We start from the raw sequence: 22,314 nt of genomic DNA, 5'->3' as shown, positions 1-22,314 counted from the left end.
TATTAGAATTTTAATCAGATTTTTTTTTCCTAAGACAAACCTCAGTCCAGGCCTTGAAACAGTCCTTCATGGAGTTGTTGACTTCAGGGTACCAGAAAAAATCCTGTAGTTTGGGGGGGGGGGGGGGGGGAGAAAAAAGTGCAAACACTAAACAAAAGCAGAGGTTTTTCTATTTCTTAACATTTTGGGTAGTTGGTGAGGTTATGGAAGGTAGAAGCAAAGATGCAGCTCAAAAAGATTAAGCCAAATCATCAATTCAGCCAAAAGCTGGCAAGCTGTGGGAGCATCACAGCCAAGCTTAATTCTGTGCTTGCCCTTTATCCACACACTTACAGTGCGGTCACTGAAGATATCAGGACCAGGAATCCAAGTGTTTCTTTTCTGCTTCCTAGTTCAGGAAGAATGAGATCAATCGCAGCTCCCACATGCCCTCAGCACAGCTCTCGCAGCACAGGCAACAGAGATCAATCAAATATCTTGCCATTCTATACAGCTCAGTACCACATATGATGCATTTACTCACAGCCATTGTGGAGAGTCAGGGAAGTCTTATATTGCACCTATAGAGCATACAGTGCAGCCACAACAACTACATCCTTCACAGATGGATTCATGAAGCATATCAATGGAATCTCCCTGTATTTAATTAAAAAGGCATTCCTACCAATGGAACTTTTCATAATGCTGTATGAGGTAAATCAGAGAATTGGAGCTCATAACTAAAACAGTTGCTATTTAATAGCCAAAATTGTGTGGAATGTTATTTCCAGCACCCCAATTTTCTCTTTATCCCCCTCCTTTCTTGAATGGAGCGACTCATGCTGAATTTGATTCTTACAAAATATTCTCCAAGCTGCACTTTTGAAATATGCCATTTATCTCATACACTGATGACTTTATGAAATGGCTATCAAACTGTTCCAGTTTCAAGTTGATGTGAACACAAATATCACCAAAAAGGTAACCTGTGTGGAGGCAGAAGACGTAGGTAATGAATACATTGCGTCTGTCTTCACAAAAGAGAAGGCCGATGCAGACGTTGTAGTTAAGGAGGAGGGGTGCAAAGTATTAGAGAAGATAAACAAAGAGAGCGGAATATTAAAGGGGTTTTGCATCTTTGAAAGTACATAAATGACCAGGCCCAGATGAAATGTATCCCAGGCTATTAAGAGGAGCAAGGGAAGAAATAACAGAGGCTCTGACCATCATTTTCCAATCCTCTCTGCTTACAGGCATGGTGCCAGAGGACTGCTAATGTTGTACCATTGTTTAAAAAGGGAGTCAGCCAAACCTTGGTGGTGGGCAAAGTATTGGAAAAAATTCTGAGGAACAGTATTAATCGTCATTTAGAAAGGCACGGATTAATCAAGGACAGTCAGAACGGATTTATTAAGGGAAGGTCATATCTGACTAACCTGAATTTTTTGAGGTGGTAACAAGGAGGACCAATGAGGGTAGCATGTTCGATGTAATCTACATGGATTTTAGCAAGGCTTTTGACAAGGTCCCACATGGCACACTGGTCAGTAAAGTAAAAGCCCATGGGATCCAAGGGAAAGTGGCAAGAAGCAAGGGTAATGGTCAATGGTTTTTTTTGTGACTGGAAGGCTGTTTCGAGTGGGGTTCTGCAGGGCTCAGTACTAGATCCCTTGCTTTTTGTGGTATACATTAATGATTTAGACTTCAATGTAGGGGGCATGATTAAGAAGTTTATACTTGATACAAAAATTGGCCATGTAGTTGATAGTGAGGAAGAAAGCTGCAGACTGCAGGAAGATAGCAATGGACTGGTCAGGTGGGCAGAAAAGTGGCAAATGGAATTCAATTTGGAGAAGTGTGAGGTAATGCATTTGGGGAGGGTGAACAAGGCAATGGAATACACAATAAATGGTAGGATACCGAGAAGTGTAGAGGAACAGAGGATTGCATGTCCACAGATCCCTGAAGGTAGCAGGACAAGTAGATAAGGTGGTTAAGAATGCATACGGGATACTATCCTTTATTAGCTGAGGCATAGAATACAAGAGCAGTCAGGTTATGCTTGAACTGTACAAAACACTAGTTAGGCCACAGCTAGAGTACTGCACACAGTTCTGGTCACCACATTACAAGAAAGATGTGATTGCACTAGAGAGGGTACAGAGGAGATTTATGAGGATGCTGCCAGGATGGGAGAATTTCAGCTATGAGGAAAGATTAAATAGGCTGGGGTTGTTTTCTTTGGAACAGAGGAGGTTGAGGGGAGATTTAATTGAGGTGCATAAAAATGAGGGGCCTACATAGAGTAGATAGGAAGGACCTATTTCTCTTAGTAGAGGGGTCAATAACCAGGGGGCATAGATTTAAAGTAATTGGTAGAAGGATTAGAGGGGAGCAGAGGAAAACTTTTTTCACCCAGAGGGTGGTGGGGGTCTGGAATTCACTGCCTGAAAGGGTGTTAGAGGCAGAAACCCTCATCACATTTAAAAAGTACTTGGATATGGTCATCAGAAGGGTGCCATTCTTGCCAGGTGCTACGTATCCGTGGGTACCCACCCGGTACGTCGATTCGCCTCGGACCACTCCCAGAGACTCTACTTTACATCCCCCCTGATATGTCCCATTCTTGTGCCCTTGGGGCATCATCATTAGAAATCTAAATGCATCCACAGCCCCCCCACCTGCTGGTCGGGTTACCAAGAGTTCCTGTCTATCTTCCTCCCAGTTAATCAGATTGAGACTGCCGACTTCCTTCTGCGCATGCCGGGGCACCGTCCCAAACCTGATGTCTTCAATGTCTGATTCAACGCTGCCAATCAAGTCCCGAGCCAGCATGTCACATTCTCGGCCCTTGGACTGTAAATCAGTCGCCTTTATTACGGCTTCCCCATGGTCCTCTATACCTCTCTGTAACCCAGTTCCCTGCACTTCGACTGCCGTAAGCGCATACTCCGTTCCCTGAGCGGTGAACCACAGGTCCTTGGCGCTTTCCTGCACCACCCAGGAGGCATAGCTATTCAGGCCTGTGATTTGCCATGAATTTAGGACCAAGTTGGCACTTCCAAACAAGCCCCCCACTTCCCCGAATATACTCCGTCTCCGCCGCCTCTTGGGGGCCTCTACTTCGGGGGCTATGCGGTCCTTATAATCACTAAGTAATTGCTGCAATTTATGCTTTGCCCAAGTAATTGATGCTGGGTGATCACCACAATTGGCCTCTAACACCGGCACTATACTGCTCAGGTTATAGGTTACTTCTAAAGTGGCCATAGTTACATCATGCAAGAGTGCCTCCGGGCCCCCAACCCTGATCATGCCATCCGTTGGAGGTGGCACCATGGTGGGACATTGCGACGGCTTTTGATATCCACATGTTGTTAAATCAAAGCATCTTATATCAGTGCATCCCAACCGCTTAAGAACATCGCTACACAATTCTTGGCAACATTGTCCCTCAAGTCCTGGTTCCCAAATGAATGGGGTAATTTAGTCCACCCTGCTATAATGTTGATGGTGCGGATGACCACACCCGCCGTTTCTCCGCGCTGCCCCTTGTGCGGCGAGCAGGAGCATAACCAACGTCCCAGTCCCGTGGCATCATCATATATGCCGGTGACCGTTATATCTCCATCAGTATCCACGCTAGTTTGTAGTTTTGTATAATTGTCACTTCTGGGTCCAATAACAGGGATCCAGACCGAGTTGAAGGAGTCTGCTTGCGTGGTGCCGGGACGGACCTCAAGTTCATATGACCAACTGCCCGGGGCGCCATACCCTGATCTTTCCCTTTGTGATGGGCAGGGAGGCCGTTCCAATCGGACTGGTTGTCCGGGGGCGGACAGTTCATGGTTGCTGCCACAGATAGGGTCCCAGTATCCTTGTCCCATATTACATTTGGGATTTATTTTCCATACCTTGGTCGTATGGGTACGTGCGGTGACCCGGTCCGTGACCCATATATTGGGCTTCTTTACCCATTCCCCCTTTGCCCCCTGTGGCAGTTGCATGTATTGTCCTGGATGTAAACAAGTACTTTTATCAATGAGCACGATGGGCGCCTCCCACGCTCCCGTAATTGTCAGGAGGGAGATCGGCATCACGGCCGTCCACCAGGCCGCCATTGTGAGAGAGGTTTATCTGAAACAAAGTAATTAAGAGATCTGCTGCTAGCTTTCCTGATGGTCGAAACAGAATGCAAGTCATGAGGCTTAACCTGGGACTAATGTTTCCACCTACCCCCCCTTTCGTATGTCCAAACACACACGTGTCGCTGGTCATTAGGACCGTGTAAGGCCCAGACCACCGAGGCGCCAGTCCCAGTCTGGATGGCACCCCTTTTACCATTACCCTGTCTCCCACCTTTGGGAGCCCCGATGATTCGGGTTCAGGCCCGCGCCCGTGTCGATCTGCCGCTTCTTGCTGCTGCTTTACTTCCACTTTCATCCCTTGAAGCTGTTTACATAGCTCCGCTACATAGCGTGTACTTCTATCAGTCAGCGGCCCTGTTTCACTACACCCTTCTATCACCCCTTCTGGTAATCTCATAGCCCTCCCAGTCATTAATTCAGACGGAGTCAGTCCTATTGTCCAGTTGGGGGCTGCCCACAACCTTATTAATATGGTCGGGAGGACATCCACCCAGTTCTTACCCGTGCTTGCAATCACTTTTGCTCTAGCCGTTTTCAGGTTCTATCCATACGTTCCACTATTCCAGAACTCTAAGGGTGGTAAGGTATGTGGAACCTCTGCTTTACCCCCAATAACTGAAATGCCATCTACATGACTCTACCCATAAGGTGGGTCCCCTGGTCAGAATCTATTTGTAGGGGGACCCCCACCGGGGTATCACCTCTTCTGCCAAGATTCTTGCGGCCGTATCGGCGGTGCAATTTCGTGTTGAGAAGGCCTCTACCCAGCGAGTGAAGTGATCCATTATCACCAGGCAGTAGGTCTTTCCCCTACCCTTTGGAAGGGGACCCGTGAAATCGATTTGTAGGTTTTCCCACTGTCCCTTCGGTCTCGGTTGATTTCCTATACAAACCGTTATCCCCTTTCCTGTGCTATACTGTGCACAGATCAGGCACCTCTGGCAGTGCTTTGTCATGTCCCTGCCAATGACCGGCCACCACCAGCATCTCCTTAGTGAGTGCAGCATGCCAGGCTTTCCCTGATGTATATCCCCGGGATAGATTTCTAGTAAATCCTGCCTGATACACTCGGGGGCTACCACCTGGTCTGCCCCTTCTAACTTCCATACCCCAGTCACATCTTCCTTTACCCCATGTCTCTCCCATACCCCAGTCACATCTTCCTTTGCCTCATGACTCTCCCATACCCCAGTCACATCTTCCTTTGCCTCATGACTCTCCCATACCCATCTTCCTTTGCCCCGTGACTCTCCCATACCCGTCACATCTTCCTTTACCCCATGTCTCTCCCATACCCCAGTCTCATCTTCCTTTACCCCATGTCTCTCCCATACCCCAGTCTCATCTTCCTTTGCCTCATGACTCTCCCATACCCATCTTCCTTTGCCCAGTGACTCTCCCATACCCCAGTCACATCTTCCTTTGCCCCGTGACTCTCCCATACCCCAGTCACATCTTCCTTTGCCCCGTGACTCTCCCATACCCCAAGCACATCTTCCTTTGCCCCGTGACTCTCCCATATCCCAGTCACATCTTCCTTTGCCCCGAGACTCTCCCATACCCCAGTCACATCTTCCTTTGACCACGGATGAGTGCTGTACTGAGTCAGAGCACTACATAGTGTGTACCTGTAACACTCTGAAACCAATAGATGAGGGCTCAGCAGTGGTGGTGATGGTAGAGCCTCTGGAAGGTGCCTTTAGGGCGATTCAGGCATCTCCAACTCAGTGGTGTTTTCAGACCAACGAGAAGAACTACCTCTACGGAGGATTGGGATGTGCAAATAATCATACATTTTGCCTTCAAGTTTCAGACTCTTTCACCTTGGGAGATTTCCATCCACCAGGCAGAACCCTGGTGGTCTTCAGCCCATGGTGGGATGACGAGTTGAGTGTGGATGATACACCAGGGAGGACTGCTAGGGTGGCGGTGGAACAGGCCTTGAAAACCACAATGGAATACATTGCACGGAGTAAACAAGGGGAAGAGTGGAGGTGGACTTCACCAAAAGAACGGCTAGAAGGCTGGGAGCTAAAAGGCAGGGAGCTTCAGCCATAGGCCCAGCAGGAGAGGGTCAAAGGATCAGGATAGTGAAACAGTTTGGGTGGAGATAAGGAATAAGGGGGAAAAAGTCACTAGTGGGCGTAGTCTATAGGCCTCCTAACAGTTGCAACTCTGTTGGTCGGAGTATAAATCAGGAAATAGTTGGGGCTTGTAATAAGGGAACAGCTATAATCATGGGGGATTTTAACTTTCATATTGACTGGACAAATCAAATTGGGCAGGGCAGACTTGAGGAAGAGTTCATAGAGTGTATTAGGGACGGGTTCCTTGAGCAGTATGTTACTGAACCAACCAGGGGGCAGGCAATCTTAGATCTGGTCCTGTGTAATGAGACAGGATTAATAAAAAAATGTCCTAGTAAAGGATCCCCTTGGAATGAGTGACCATAACATGGTTGAATTCCAAATTCAGTTGGAGGGTGAGAGAGTTGGATCTCAAACCAGCATACTAAGCTTAAATAAAGGAGACTATGAAGGTATGAGAGCAGAGTTGACTAAAGTGGACTGGGAAAATAGATTAAGGTGTAAGACGGTACATGAGCAGTGGTGTACATTCAAGGAGATATTTCACAACTTTCAAGAAAAATATATTCCACTGAGGAAAAAGGGGCGTAAAAGAAAAGACAGCCATCCGTGGCTAAGTAAATAAAGGACAGTATCCGACTGAAAACAAGGGCATATAAAGTAGCCAAATCTAGTGGGAGGATAGAAGATTGGGAAGCATTTAAAAGCCAGCAAAGAATAACTAAAAGATTAATTAAGAAAGCGAAGATAGATTATGAAAGTAAACTAGCAAAAAATATAAAAACAGATAGCAAGAGTTTCTAGTTATATAAAAAGAAAAAGGGTGGCTAAAGTGAATGTTGGTCCATTAGAGGACGAGACCAGAAAATTAGTAGTGGGGAACATGGAGATGGCAAATACGCTGAACAAATATTTTGCATCAGTCTTTACAGTAGAGGACACTAAAAATAGCCCAACACTGGACAAACAGGGGGCTATGGGGGGGGGGGAGGAGCTAAACACGATTAAAATCATTAAGGAGATGGTACTCGGTAAGATAATGGGACTTAAGGCGGATAAATCCCCTGGACCTGATGGCTTACATCCTAGGGTCTTGAGAGAAGTAGCGGTAGGGATTGCGGATGCATTGCTGGTAATTTTCCAAAACTCCCTGGATCCAGGAAAGGTCCCAGCAGATTGGAAAACTGCTAATGTAACGCCCTTATTTAAAAAGGGAGGTAGACAAAAGGCTGGAAACTATAGACTAGTTAGCCTAACATCTGTGGTTGGTAAAATGTTGGAGTCCATTATTAAGGAAGCAGTAACAGGACATTTGGATAAGCATAATTTAATCGGACAGAGTCAGCATGGTTTTACGAAGGGGCAGTCATGTTTGACAAATTTGCTCGAATTCTTTGAGGACGTAACAAACAGGGTGGATAAAGGGGAACCAGTGGATGTGGTGTATTTGGACTTCCAAAAGGCATTTGACAAGGTGCCACACAAAAGATTACTGCACAAGATTTTTAAAAAAAATCACAGGATTGGGGGTAATATACTGGCATGGGTGGAAGATTGGCTATCTAACAGAAAACAGAGAGTTGGGATAAATGGTTCATTCTCGGGTTGGCAATCAGTGACTAGTGGTGTTCCGCAGGGGTCAGTGCTGGGACCCCAACTCTTTACAATCTATATTAACGATTTGGAGGAAGGGACCCAGTGCAACGTATCCAAGTTTGCCGATGGTACAAAGATGGGAGGGAAAGCAGTGAGTGAGGAGGACATAAAAAACCTGCAAAAGGACATAGACAGGCTAAGTGAGTGGGCAGAAATTTGGCAGATGGAATATAATGTTGGAAAGTGTGAGGTTATGCACTTTGGCAGAAAAATTCAAAGAGCAAGTTATCTAAATGGAGAGAAATTGCAAAGTGCTACAGTACAAAGGGATCTGGGGTTCCTGGTGCATGAAACACAGGAGGTTAGTATGCAGGTACAGCAGGTGATCAGGAAGGCCAATGGAATCTTGGCTTTTATTGCAAGGGGGATGGAGTATAAAAGCAGGGAAGTCTTGCTTCAGTTATACAGGGTACTGGTGAGGCCACACCTGGAATACTGCATACAGTTTTGGTTTCCAAATTTAAGAAAAGATATACTTGCTCTTGAGGCAGTTCAGAGAAGGTTCACTCGGTTGATTCCGGAGATGAGGGCGTTGACTTATGAGGAAAGGTTGAGTAGGTTGGGCCTCTACTCATTGGAATTCAGAAGAATGAGAGGCGATCTTATCGAAACATATAAGATTATGAGGGGGCTTGATCGGGTGGATGCGGGGAGGATGTTTCCACTGATGGGTGAGACTAGAACTAGGGGGCATAATCTAAGAATAAGGGGCTGCCCTTTCAAAACTGAGACGAGGAAAAACTTCTTCACTCAGGGTAGTAAATCTATGGAATTTGCTACCTCAAGCGAGCTGTGGAAGCTGCGACATTAAATAAATTTAAAATGGAGATAGACAGTTTCCACAGAAACCCCACAGTGCAGATAGAGGCCATTTCGGCCCATCGAGCCTGCACCGACACATATCCCATCCGATCCCCGTAACCCCTACACCAACACATATCCCACTCTATCCCCGTAACCCCACGTATTTAATCCCCCTAACACTAAGGGTCAATTTATCATAGCCAATCAACCTAACCCGCACATCTTTGGACTGTGGGAGGAAACCGGAGCACCTGGAAGAAACCCACGCAAACACGGGGAGAATGTGCAAACTCCACACAGACAGTCACCCGAGGCCAGATTCGAACCCGGGTCCCTGGCGCTGTGAGGGAATTAGGGGTTACGGGGAGCGGGCAGGGAAGTGGACATGAGTCTAGGTTCGGATCAGCCATGATCCTATTGAATGGCGGAGCAGGCCTGAGGGGCCGTATGGCCTACTCCTGCTCCTACTTCTCATGTTCTTATGCACTTGAAGTGCCGTAACCTACAAGGCTGCAGACCAAAAGTTGGAAAGTGGGATTAGGCTGGATAGCTCTTTTTCAGCTGGCACAGACATAGAAACATAGAAGATAGGAACAGGAGTAGGCCATTCGGCCCTTCGAGCCTGCTCCGCCATTCAATGTGATCATGGCTGATCATCCAAATTCAGTACCCTGTCCCTGCCTTTTCCCCATATCCCTTTAGCCTCAAGAAATATATCCAACTCTTTCTTGAATATATTTAATGAACTAGCCTCCACCGCCCTCTGTGGCAGAGAATTCCACAGGTTCACCACTCTCTGGGTGAAGAAATTCCTCCTCATTTCAGTCCTAAATGGCTTACCCCTTATCCTTAGACTATGACCCCTGGTTCTGGACTCCCCAGCCATCAGAAACATCCTTCCTGCATCTAGTCTGTCCAGACCTGACGGAATTTTATAGGTTTCGATGAGATCCCCTCGCAATCTTCTAAACTCCAGTGAGTATAAGCCCAATCGACAATCTCTCCTCATACGTCATTCCTGCCATCCCAGGTATCAGCCTGGTGAATCTTCGCTGCACTCCCTCCATGGCAAGAACGTCCTTCCTCAGGTAAGGTGACCAAAACTGCACACAATACTCAAGGTGCGGTCTCACCAAGGCCCTGTACAACTGTAGCAAGACATCCTTGTTCCTGTACTCGAACCCTCTTGCTACGAAGGCCAACATACCATTTGCCTTCTTAACCGCCTGCTGCACCTGCATGCTTACCTTCAGCGACTGGTGCACAAGGACACCCAGGTCTCTTTGCACTTCCCCTTCTCCCAATCTATTGCCATTCAAATAATAATCTGCCTTCCTGTTTTTGCCACCAAAGTGGATAACCTCACATTTATCCACATTATAGTGCATTTGCCATGTTTCTGCCCAATCACCCAACCTGTCCAAATCGTACTGGAGTTTCCCGACATCCTCCTCGCAGCTTACCCTCCCGCCCAGCTTTGTGTCGTCTGCAAATTTGGAGATATTACATCCAATTCCCTCGTCCAGATCATTAATATATATTGTGAACAGCTGGGGTCCTAGGACCGATCCTTGCGGTACCCTAGTCACTGCCTGCCACTCGAAAAACGACCCGTTTATTCCAACTCTTTGCTGTCTGTCCGCCAACCAGTTCTCTATCCAAGTCAATACCTTGCCCCCAATCCCATGTGCCTTAATTTTGCACGCTAATCTCGTGTGGGACCTTATCGAAAGCCTTCTGAAAGTCTAAATACACCACATCCACTGGTTCTCCCTTATCTATTTTACCAGTTACATCCTCAAAAAATTCCAGTAATTAGTCAAGCATGATTTACCTTTTGTAAATCCATGTTGACTTTGTCCGATCCGGTCACTGCTTTCCAAGTGCTCTGCTATTACATCTTTTATAATAGACTCTAGCATTTTCCCCACTACCGATGTCAGGCTTACCGGTCTATAATTCCCTGCTTTTTCTCTACCACCTTTTTTGAATAGTGGGGTAACATTAGCTACCCTCCAATCCATGGGTACCGTTCCAGAGTCTATCGAGTTCTGGAAGATGACCAGTAATGCATCTACTATCTCTAGGGCCACTTCCTTAAGTACCCTGGGATGTAGACCATCAGGCCCTGGGGATTTATCGGCCTTCAGTCCCATCAATTTTCCTAACACCATTTTCCTACAAATACTGATTTCTTTCAGTTCCTCTCTTTCATCAGACCCTATGTTCCCCGGCATCTCTGGGAGGTTATTTGTGTCCTCCTTTGTGAAGACAGAACCAAAGTATGTATTTAGTTGGTGTGCCATTTCCTTGTTTCCCATGGTAAATTCCCCTGATTCTGACTGTAAGGGACCTACGCTTGACTTCACTAATCTTTTTCTCTTCACATATCTATAAAAGCTTTTACAGTCAGTTTTTATGTTCCCTGCAAGCTTACTCTCATTCTATTTTCCCTTTCTTAATTAATCCCTTTGTCCTCCTTTGTTGAATCCTAAACTGCTCCCAATCCTCAGGATTATTGCTTTTTCTAGCCAATTTATATGTCCTCTCCTTGGATCTTATGCTATCCCTAATTTCCCTTGTTAGCCACGGTTGAGTCACCTTTTTTGTTTTATTTTTATGCCAAACTGGGATGAACAAATTCTGTAGCTCATCCATTCGGTCTTTGAATGTTTGCCATTGCCTATCCACAGTCAACCCTTTGAGCGCCATTCCCCACTTAATCCTACCCAACTCACTCCTCAGACCATCGTAGTTTCCTTTGTTTAAATTGAGACACGATAGGCTGAATGCCTTCTTCTGTGCCATAAACTTTTATGATTCTATGATCACTGATCAAATTATAACAAAAAAAAAGGTGCTCCAGGACAATTTACTGCATTAAAATCTGAAAGGAATACTGGGACTTACAACTTTCAATGAAGTACTTCTGTCTTCAAAAGAAATGTTCTCATGCTGTCAAATAAGCACATTATACAATCAAATTAAAATTAGTTAAAAAAAATTGTTAACAGGCAGTAATGCTTACAGTGTGAACACACAACTTTTAACATTCACATACATTTTCACAGCCCCCAATACTCTCCGACTCTGGCCACACAAACCACTGAAATTTTTCTCTTTTTAAAACTACATTCCTGGTACATTTGGGGAGACCAAACGCAGATTGGGTGACCGCTTTGCGGAACACCTCTGTTCAGTCCGTAAGGGTGACCCCGAGCTTCCGGTCGCCTGTCATTTTAATTCTCCGCTCCATTCCCACTCGGACCGCACCGTCCTTGGCCTCTTGTATTGTTCCACGGAAGCTCAGCGTAAACTCGAGGAACAGCAAATCATCTTCCGATTAGGCACTTTGCAGCCTTCCGGGCTCAATATCGAGTTCAATAATTTCAGATCATAACCTCGGCCTCTATCACTTTTTTACTTTTAATTTTTTCCACCCCTTTGTTTTGGGTCCTCCTTTCCCCCCACCCCCCCACCTCCTTTCCTTTTGTTTCACTCTCTCACCTGGCAGCTGTCCTTATCCTGCCAGTACACTTCACACCTAATCTCAGCTGCCTTTAGTCTCCACGGGCCCATTACCATCTCATCTGGCTTCGTATACCTTTTATTGTCTCTTTTACTTCTTTTGTTCGATCGCAGCTTTGCCTTCGATCTTTTTTATTTTCTTTCCAGTTTTGAAGAAGGGTTTCAACCCGAAATGTCAACTCAAATTTCTCTCCACGGATGTTGCCTGACCTGCTGACTTTTTCCAGCATTCTCTGTTGTTATTCCTGGTACTGCGATTGGGACTTGCTCAATCTTCAACACTCATTCACTAGGTTTGCTGATGTTAACTCTACTTACGGTAAGGACTTGTTTTGTGTTGGGCCATATCACAAATACAAATCAGCAAGTGTACTGAATGCAAGCTGAACACAGCATGACAAGAGAGTTTCTCAGCCCTTTATTTTGAAAAATACTGACATTAGTTGCAAACTCAGCTGTGGGTAGAGTTAAACAACATAATCTCAATTTGCAGTGCCTAGAATATAATTTATACCTGGATTTTGTTTGTTATTTTACGATCCGTTAGCCTAGCTAGCCATATACAGTATTAAAGTTGAGTCACAGTTGTATTTTTGCACATTACCATTTTGTCGTGTTATTCCTGTAACTTTAGATTTTCTGCACAATGAAGAAGCTGCATTTCAGGTGGTGCCTATCATGACCTCAGGGCCCAAAGTGCTTTGTGGTGAATTAAGTACTTTTGAAGTGTTAGTCATTTGTAATGTAAGTAAATGCGGCAGCCAACTTATGCACAGAAGGATCCCAAACAATAAGAAAAATGACCAGATACTTTTTTCTAGTGATGTTGGTCGAGTTATAAATGTGGCAGCAGTCCCTCAGTACTTCACTGAAGTGTCAGCCTAAATTATATGCTCAGGTTTCTTGAGTGGGGCTGAATTCCACGACCATCTGACTCACGAGATGAGAGTAGCTGACACTCAACAGTGAGAAAAAAAGTTACAATAAAAACAAAGCTGTAACTTTATGGTCAGCACATAATACCCACCCATCTAGAATGTAGACTTTATAAACAACAGTCGCTTAATGTCCGAGCACTGGTTTAGTCATACTTTAAGGAATGACATACTATAACTGCAACAGAACTCAAAAATGAGAATGACACAAGGTCACAATTAATGAATGTTTAACCTGCGGTTGGGAGCAAGATTTTATTGCAAATTCTTCATTTATTTCATCTTGGAACCTTTTTCTTCCTTCCAATTATTGTTCTTTTATCTTGTAGGAAAGCAGCTTGTGTCTGGTCTACTACATCACCCTAGATTTATTTCCTGTTCTTGGAATGTGGGTGACACTGGCAAGGCTGCATTTAATGCCCATTTCTCGTTGATGGTGGTGGGCCTTCTCCTTGAACAGCTGCAGTCTTTGTGACAGTGATCAGTAGGGAATTCCAGGATTCTGATCCAGCAACAATGAAGTAATAGCAATATACAATTTGGTATAATGATGAATAAATGTATAACTAACAACTCATTTTACCAAACAAATTTGACGTCCTCCCAGCACCCCCAATCCTGAATCGAACTACTGCAGAATCCAGAGTCATGCTGCTTACATTTTGCTTGCTGGGGAAATTGACATTGATGGACTACGGAATTCCCAGGCAAATTAGTTTTGTTTCGAAATTCATTCACGAAGATCAGATCAAAGCTCTGCAGTCCTGCCACATCCAGTCCTGAATGGTGGTGGACCATTAAACAACTAACGGGAGGAGGAGGGTCCATGAATATCCCCATCCTCAATGATGGTGGAGCCCAGCATGTGAGTGCAAAAGACAAGGCTGAAGCGTTTGCAACCATCTTCAGCCAAAAGTGCAGAGGATGATCCATATCGGCCTACTCCTGAGGTCCCCACCATCACAGAAGCCAGTCTTCAGCCAATTCGATTCAGTCCACGTGATATCAAGAAACGGCTGAACGCACTGGATACAGCAAAGGCTATGGGCCCTGATAACATCCCAGCTATCATGCTGAAGACTTGTAGTCTAGAACTTGCCGCGTTTCTAGCCAAGTTGTTCCAGTATAGCTACAACACTGGCATCTATCCAACAATGTGGAAAACTGCCCAGATATGTTCAGTCCACAAAAAGCAGGACAAATCCAACCCAGCCAATTACTGCCCCATAAGTCTACTCTCAATCATCAGCAAAGTGAAGGAAGGTGTCATCAACAGTGCTATCAAGCGGCACCTAATCACCAATAACCTGCTCACTGATGCCCAGTTTGGGTTCCACCAGGACCACTCAGCTCCCAATCTCATTACAGCCTTGGTCCAAACATGGACAAAGGAGCTGAAATCCAGAGGTGAGGAGAGAGTGACTGCCCTTGACATCAAGGCAGCATTTGACCGAGTGTGGCATCAAGGAGCCCTAGTAAAACTGAAGTCAATGGGAATCGGGGGGGTGGGGGTGGGGAGAACTCCCCACTGGCTGGAGTAATACTTGGCACAAAGGAAGATGGTTGTGCTGGTTGAAGGTCAATCATCACAGCCCCAGGACATCGCTGCAGGAGTTCCTCAGGGCAGTGTCCTAGGCCCAACCACCTTCAGCTGCTTCATCAATGACCTCCCCTCCAGCATAAGGTCAGAAATGGGGATGTTCGCTGATGACTGCACAGTGTTCAGCGCCATTCACAATTCCTCAGATAATGAAGCAGTCCATGCCTGCATGCAACAAGACCTGGATGACGTTCAGGCTTGGGCTGATAAGTGGCAGGTAACATTCACGCCACACAAGTGCCAGGCAATGACTATCACCAACAGGTGAGAGTCTAACCACCGCCCCATGACATTCAATGGCATTACCATCACCGAATCCCCCACCATCGATTCAGTCCAGTATGATTTGGACAGGTTGGGTCCAGTATGATTTGGACAAGTTGGGTGACTGGGCACAGCATGGCAAATACAGTATAATGTGGATAAATGTGAGGTTATCCACTTTGGTGGCAAAAACAGGAAGGCAGATTATTATCTGAACGGCAATAGATTGGGAAAAGGGGAAGTGCAATGAGACCTGGGTGTCCTTGTGCACCAGTCGCTGAAGGTAAGCATGCAGGTGCAGCAGGCGGTTAAGGCGGCAAATGGTATGTTGGCCTTCATAGCAAGAGGATTCAAGTACAGGAGCAAGGATGTCTTACTGCAGCTGTACGGGGGCCTTGGTGAGACCACACCTTGAGTATTGTGTGCAGTTTTGGTCACCTTATCTGAGGAAGGATGTTCTTGCCATGGAGAGAGTGCAGCGAAGATTCACAAGACTGATACCTGGGATAGCAGGAATGACGTATGAGGAGAGATTGGGTTGATTAGGCTTATATTCGCTGGAGTTTAGAAGAATATGAGGGGATCTCATTGAAACTTATAAAATTCTAACAGGACTAGACAGACGAGATGCAGGAAGGATGTTCCCGATGGCAGGGGAGTCCAGAACCAGGTGTCACAGTCTAAGGATAAGGGGTAAGCCATTTAGGACTGAGATGAGGAGGAATTTCTTCACCCAGAGAGTGGTGAACCTGTGGAATTCGCTACCACACAAGGCAGTTCAGGCCAATTCATTAAATATATTCAATAAGGAGTTGGATATATTTCTTAAAGCTAAAGGGATCAAGGGATATGGGGAGAAAGCAGGGACAGGGTACTGAATTTGGATGATCAGCCGTGATCTCATTAAATGGCAGAACAGGCTCGAGGGGCCGAATGGCCTACTCCTGCTCCTATCTTCTATGTTTCTATGTTTCATCAACATCCTGGGGGTCACCATTGACCAGAAACTTAACTGGACCAGCCACATAAAGAGCAGGTCAGAGGCTCGGTATTCAGCAGCGAGTGTCTCACCTGCTGACTCCCCAAAGCCTTTTCTCCAGCTACAAGGCACAAATAAGGAGTGTGATGGAATACTTCCACTTGCCTGGATGAGTGCAGCTCCAACAACACTCAAGAAGCTCGACACCATCCAGGACAAAGCAGCCCACTTGATTGGCACCCCATCCACCACCTTAAACATTCACTCCCTCCACCACCGACGTACAGTGGCTACAGTGTGTCCCATCTACAAGATGCACTGCAGTAACGTGCCAAGACTTCTTCGGCAGCACCTCTCAAACCCGCGACCTCTTCCACCTAGAAGGACAAGGGTAGCAGGCACATGGGAACACCACCACCTCCAAGTTCCCCTCTAAGTCACACACCATCCTGACTTAGAAGCATATCGTCGATCCTTCATCGTCGCTGGGTCAAAATCCTGGAACTTCCTACCTCATAATCATAATCAACTTTGTCCTTGTTAGTGCACAAGTGCAGTACAACGAAATGTAGGCTTGCGGCTCCCGAGAGTGTACATTTAGATTAAGACATTTAAACATTCAACATACATTTGGCTTGTAATACATTAACATAAACATAACATTAACATAAACATAACCATAATAAAGTGCATTGGCAGATGTGCAGGCTTTAGAGTTTATTTGTGGAGTTCAGTAGGATGACAGCCCTGGGAAAGAAGCTGTTCCTAAATCTGGTCGTACGGGTGCGAATGCATCTGTAGCGTCTCCCAGATGGCAGGGGGGGGGGGCGAACAGACTGTGGCTGGGGTGGGTAGGGTCTTTGATGATGGTCCGTGACCTCCGTAAACAGCGTTTCTTGTATATGTGCTCTATGGTCGGTAGCCGGGTGCCGGTAATGCGTTGGGCAGTTTTGACTACCCGCTGCAGGGCTTTCCGGTCATAGTAGCTACAGCTGCCATACCATACTGTGATACAGTTCGTCAGGATGCTCTCTATTGTGCAGCGGTAAAAGTTAGAGAGGATCAGGGGTGACAGGTTACATCCCTTCAGCCTCCTTAGGAAATATAGGCGCTGCTGGGCCTTCTTCACCAGAGAGGAGGTATTGAGGGACCAGGAGAGGTCTTCTGTGATGTGGACTCCGAGGAATTTAAAGCTGTCCACCCTTTCCACCACAGCCCCATTGATGTGGATGGGGGTGTGACTTCCGCCTTTAGATTTCCTGAAGTTCACATGATTTCTTTGGTTTTCTTGATGTTAAGGGCCAGGTTGTTATCGGCGCACCACTTCACGAGATGCTGGACCTCCTCCCTGTAGGCTGACTCATCGTTGTTGGTGATCTGGCCTACTACCGTGGTATCATCCGCAAACTTGATGGTGGTGTTGGAACCATGAACAGCCACACAGTCGTGGGTGAAGAGGGAGTAGAGGAGGGGGCTCAGCACACATCCTTGTGGGGCCCCCGTGTTCAGGGTCGGGGGGGGCGGGGGAGGTGTGGTTACCTAATTTGACAGACTGGGGTCTGTTTGTTAGGAAGTCCAGGGTCCAGTTGCAGAGGGAAGTGTTCAGGCCAAGAGTGTGGGGTTTGGTGGCCAGCTTGTTGGGGACGAGAGTGTTGAATGCTGAGCTGTAGTCTATGAACAGCATTCTGATGTAGGCCTCTTTACCATCTAAGTGATTCAGTGCAGAGTGTAGAGCAGTTGTGATTGCATCCTCCGTTGATCTGTTTGCACGATAGGCCAACTGGTGTTGGTCAAGAGAGGCGGGAACACTGGCTTTGATGTGAGCCAGGACCAGTCTCTCGAAACACTTCATTATGATGGGTGTGAGTGCGACAGGTCAATAGTCGTTCAAGCACGTCACAGCCGTTTGTTTTGGCACAGGAATAATGGTAGCGGTCTTGAAGCATCTAGGGACTACTGCCTGGGCCAATGACAGATTGAAGATGGCGGTGAAGACATCAGCCAGCTGATCAGCACATTCCTTGAGTACCCGTCCAAGGATGCTATCCGGTCCAGCAGCCTTTCGTGTGTTCACTCTGCGTAGAACACCCCTTATGTCGGAGGTCGACAGAGTGAGCACCTGGTCTTCTGGGGGTGGCAAGGCTTTGGTAGCCGGCTCCCTGTTGTCCCTGTCGAAGCGAGCGTAGAAGTTGTTAAGCTCCTCCGGAAGGGAGGCATCGCTAACCGGGGGGCTGGTGTTTTTGCTCTTGTAGTCAGTGATGGACTGGATGCCTTGCCACATGCGCCGGGGGTCAGAGTTGTTGTGGAAATGATCCTCTATCCGCAGTGTCCGTTTCCTTTTGGCAGTCCCGATACCCTTTTTTAGGTTGGTCCTAGCTGCACTGTAAGCCGCCGCGTCGCCAGATTTAAATGCTGCGTCGCGTGCTTTCAACAGCGAGTGGACCTCTCCGTTCATCCAGGGTTTCTGGTTGGGGTACGTCCTGATATTTTTATGGGTCGTGACGACCTCGACGCAACTGTTAATGTAGAATAGCACTGTGGATGCGTATTCCTCGATGTCATTATGGGCAAACATGCCCCAATCAGTGCGTTCGAAGCAATCCTGAAGCTCCGAGACTGCCCCCTCTGGCCATACTTTCACTGATGTTCTCACTCTTTTGATGAGCAGTTTGTATGCCGGGGCTAGAAACAGGGAGAGGTGGTCAGACTTCCCAAGGTGGGGGCAGGGAATGGCCTTATAAGCATCTACAATGCTCGTGTAGACTTGATCCAGTGTGTTCTCCCCTCTTGTGGGGCAGGAAACATTCTGGTGGAATTTCGGTAGTACAGTTTTTAGGTTTATGTGATTGAAGTCCCCCGCGACGATAAAAGCTCCGTCTGGGTGCGCAGTTTGTTGTTCGCTGATGGCCCTGTAGCATCACTGTGGGAGTACTTTCAACACACGGACTGCAGCGTTTCAAGGCGGCAGCTCACCACCACCTTCGAGGGCAATTAGGGATGGGCAATAAATGCTGGTCTTGCCAGTGACGCCCACATCCCATAAAAAACTAATTTAAAAAAACCTTTTCAGGCAGTGAATTCCAGACCACCACCACCTGGGTGAAAAAAGTTCTCCTCAACTCCCCTCTCATCCTGCTACCAATTACTTTAAATCTAAGCCCCCTGATTATTGACCTCTCTCTCTCTCTAAGGGAAATAGGTCCTTCCTACCCACTGTATCTAGGCCCCTCGTAATTTTATACACATCAATCAAGTGTGCCCTCAGCCTGCTCTGTTCCAAAGAAAACAGCCTCAGCCTATCCAATCTTCCCTCATAGCTAAAATTCTCCAGTTCTGGCAAAGTCCTCATAAATCTCCTCTGTACCCTCTCTAGTGCAATGACATCTTTCCTGTAATGTGGTGACCAGAACTGTACGCAGTACTCTAGCTGTGGCCTAACTAGTGTTTTATACAGTTCAAGCATAACCTGACTGCTTATATTCTATGCCTCGGCTAATAAAGGAAAGTATTCCCTATACCTTCTTAACCAGCTTATCTACCTGTCCTGCTACCTTCAAGGATCTGTGGACATGCACTCTAAGGTCCCGCTGTTCTTCTACACTTCTCAGTATCCTACCATTTATTGTGCATTCCCTTGCCTTGTTAGCCCTCCCCACATGCATTACCTCACTTCTCCAAATTGAATTCCATTTGCCACTTTTCTGCCTACCTGACCAGTCCATTGATATCTTCCTGCAGTCTGCAGCTTTCTTCCTCACTATCAACCACACGGCCAATTTTTGTATCATCTGCAAACTTCTTAATCATACCCCCTACATTGAAGTCTAAATCATTGAGATATACAACAAAAAGCAAGGGACCTAGTACTGAGCCCTGTGGAACCCCACTGGAAACAGTCTTCCAGTCACAAAAACATCCGTCGACCATTACCTTTTGCTTCCTGCCACTGAGCCAATTTTGGATCCAACTTGCCACTTTCCCTTGGATCCCATGGGCTTTTACTTTTCTGACCAGTCTGCCATGTTGGCTTGTCTAAAGCCTTGCTAAAATTCATGAGTACATCAAACATGCTACCCTCATCTACCCTCCAAGCTACTTCCTCAAAAAATTCAATCAAGTTCGTCAAGGTGTTCCTTAATTTTATTTGCCAATATTTTTCATTGCCCTCTCTTTGCTTTCCTAATTTACCTTTTTAATTTAACCCCTGCATTTTCTATACTCCTCTTGGCTCTCTGTAGTAATGAGCACTCAGTATCTGACAAAAGTGTGTCTTCCCACCACCCCCATCTTATCCTACCCTGTATGCTCCTCGACATCCAGGGGTCTCTAGATTTTAGAGTCACACCCTTTCTCTCTTTGGGAACATATTTGCTCTGAACCCTCACTATCTCCTCCTTGAACACCTCCCACTGCTCGGACATCGATTTATCTTCAAAGTAGCTGTTTCCAGTCCACTTTTGCTAAATCACATCTCGGCTTCGTAAAATAGGCCTTTCCCCAATTGAGAATTTGTACACCTGGTCTATCTTTGTCCTTTCTATAACTATGCTAAATCTAACTGAATTATGATCACAGATGTCAAGTGCTAGTTACCAATAAAATAGCTGTGCACCAACACTTCAAAACGGAATTGTTCAGAAACTGCTTCAGCATGCAGAGTCTGAATGTTGACCAACCACAACAGATATGAAATTCAAACATCCAAAATATCAAATTTTAAGCTCTTGCCTTACTCAGAACAGCAGAGAACTGCCAACCCATTTCCTGAATAATATTTTCATACTAGAAAATACTATAGTTATATCACAGGGACTTCCGTTGCTGCCCACTACTTCTCTCACTTCTTTTCTTTCAGCAATCATATGTAGTTAATACAACTAAGTGTTAGTGTACAGAAAACATACAATAACTCATTTCAACTTTAAAACACTGTGCAAAGAACCTTGATACTGGTTTCTAAAATTAAGACTTTTTGGTGTATTTACTTAATGTTGGAGCTGCACTGAGTTAAATCATTTGGGGAAAAACTCAACTGAACCGAAAAACCAAACTGAAAGTTCCAGAGTGCGGATTTTATTATTTACTGTATGGTGGCAATTAAAAGTAATTTCCTAGTGCAAACCCTGCCCTCTAATATCCACACAAACATTCTAAATCGAAGCAAAAAGATCAGATACATACCTTGTTACCATCTTCTTTAATGCCAGAATTTATAATTTTAATAAAGGAGTAGAACAACTGCCGAATTCTGGAATCTCCTACAAAAGTTATGTATTTGTTCATAAGACAGCTCTTTACTTCACTGAAGGAAAGAAAAATGTTACAGCTACAAGTTAGAAAAGGAAGTAAAAAAATGAACACAGTTGAATACAAACACATGCATTTGCTGTCCTTGCTTTCTTTTTGATTTTATAATTAAAAGTGGAATACCAATTCAGTTTTAGACCGTCATGCAAACATTATTTGGAACAGACAAGGTTCCAGCTGCCTTATAATCAAGAAACTGTACTAGACATAAAAGACAATAAAAAGGGTTTCTATGAGTACATTAATGGTAAGGTAATCAAGGCAAGGATAGTGCTGCGAAGAGATGAAGGAGACAAGCTTGTAGTGGAGATTGAGGGAATAGCAGCTGAACTAACTAAGTACATTCCTTGCCTTGGTTTCCACAGAAGTTGTGGACATTGGGATTATAGAGCCACCAGAACTGGGGCAGGACTGTTATTATTCAAAAAGAATTAGTACTAAAGAAGTTACTCTAAATTAAGGTAGACAAATCACCCTGAATTGATGGTTTACATCTGAGGACCCGGAGGGCAGCTAAGAAAGAAATATCGGAGGCTCAGATTATAATTTCCTCTCTTCAAAAAAGCAGACAGGGATAAACCAGGAAATTATAGACCAGCAAGTCTCACTACAGTTGTTGGTAAAATACTAAAGTCTATAACATGGGATGAAATTAGTAGGCACTTTGAGAAACAGTTAATCAGGGAGAGTCAGCAGGGCTTTCTAAAAGTCAAGTTGTGCTTGACTAACCTCAGAATTCTTTGCAGAAACAGAAGTTCGAATGACTAGATATGGATTAAATCTTCCAAACATTCACCAGCGAAGAAACGAGCAACATACCCTCTCCAAAAAGAGCCACCAATGGCTTCAATATTAATGAGATGGACATCAGAGATCGACTAAACATGCTCAAAACAAATAAATCAGAGTATACTGTATTGATCCCAGAGTGCCGAGAGATTAAGGAGGAGATCTGTGATGCATTGACTATTATAATGAGGAAATCACTAGAAACAGGGGAGGTACCAGTAGAGTGGAAACAGGTTAA

General features: G+C 45.6%; 1 protein-coding gene across 3 annotated transcripts in view; it reads right to left on the bottom strand.

The window, feature by feature from the left end:
• casd1 (CAS1 domain sialic acid O acetyltransferase 1) overlaps window positions 1–22,314 on the bottom strand; it is a 125,722-nt gene that overhangs the window by 59,531 nt on the left and 43,877 nt on the right. For all 3 annotated transcript variants that reach the window (XM_085988298.1, XM_085988295.1, XM_085988297.1), the window contains exons 3-5: window positions 21,162–21,282; window positions 11,585–11,629; window positions 41–103 (exon numbers count right to left, since the gene is read on the bottom strand). In XM_085988298.1, the coding sequence (XP_085844424.1) occupies window positions 41–103; window positions 11,585–11,629; window positions 21,162–21,282 (229 nt within the window). The remainder of the gene's footprint in view (window positions 1–40; window positions 104–11,584; window positions 11,630–21,161; window positions 21,283–22,314) is intronic.

The sequence above is a fragment of the Somniosus microcephalus genome, chromosome 5 (assembly GCF_052327205.1).
Source record: "Somniosus microcephalus isolate GS21.2 chromosome 5, FLI_Smic_1.0, whole genome shotgun sequence".
NCBI classification, from domain to species: Eukaryota; Metazoa; Chordata; class Chondrichthyes; order Squaliformes; family Somniosidae; genus Somniosus; species Somniosus microcephalus.
Note: the sequence above shows the minus strand (reverse complement) of the source record. Positions and strands in the feature narration are given on the sequence as shown.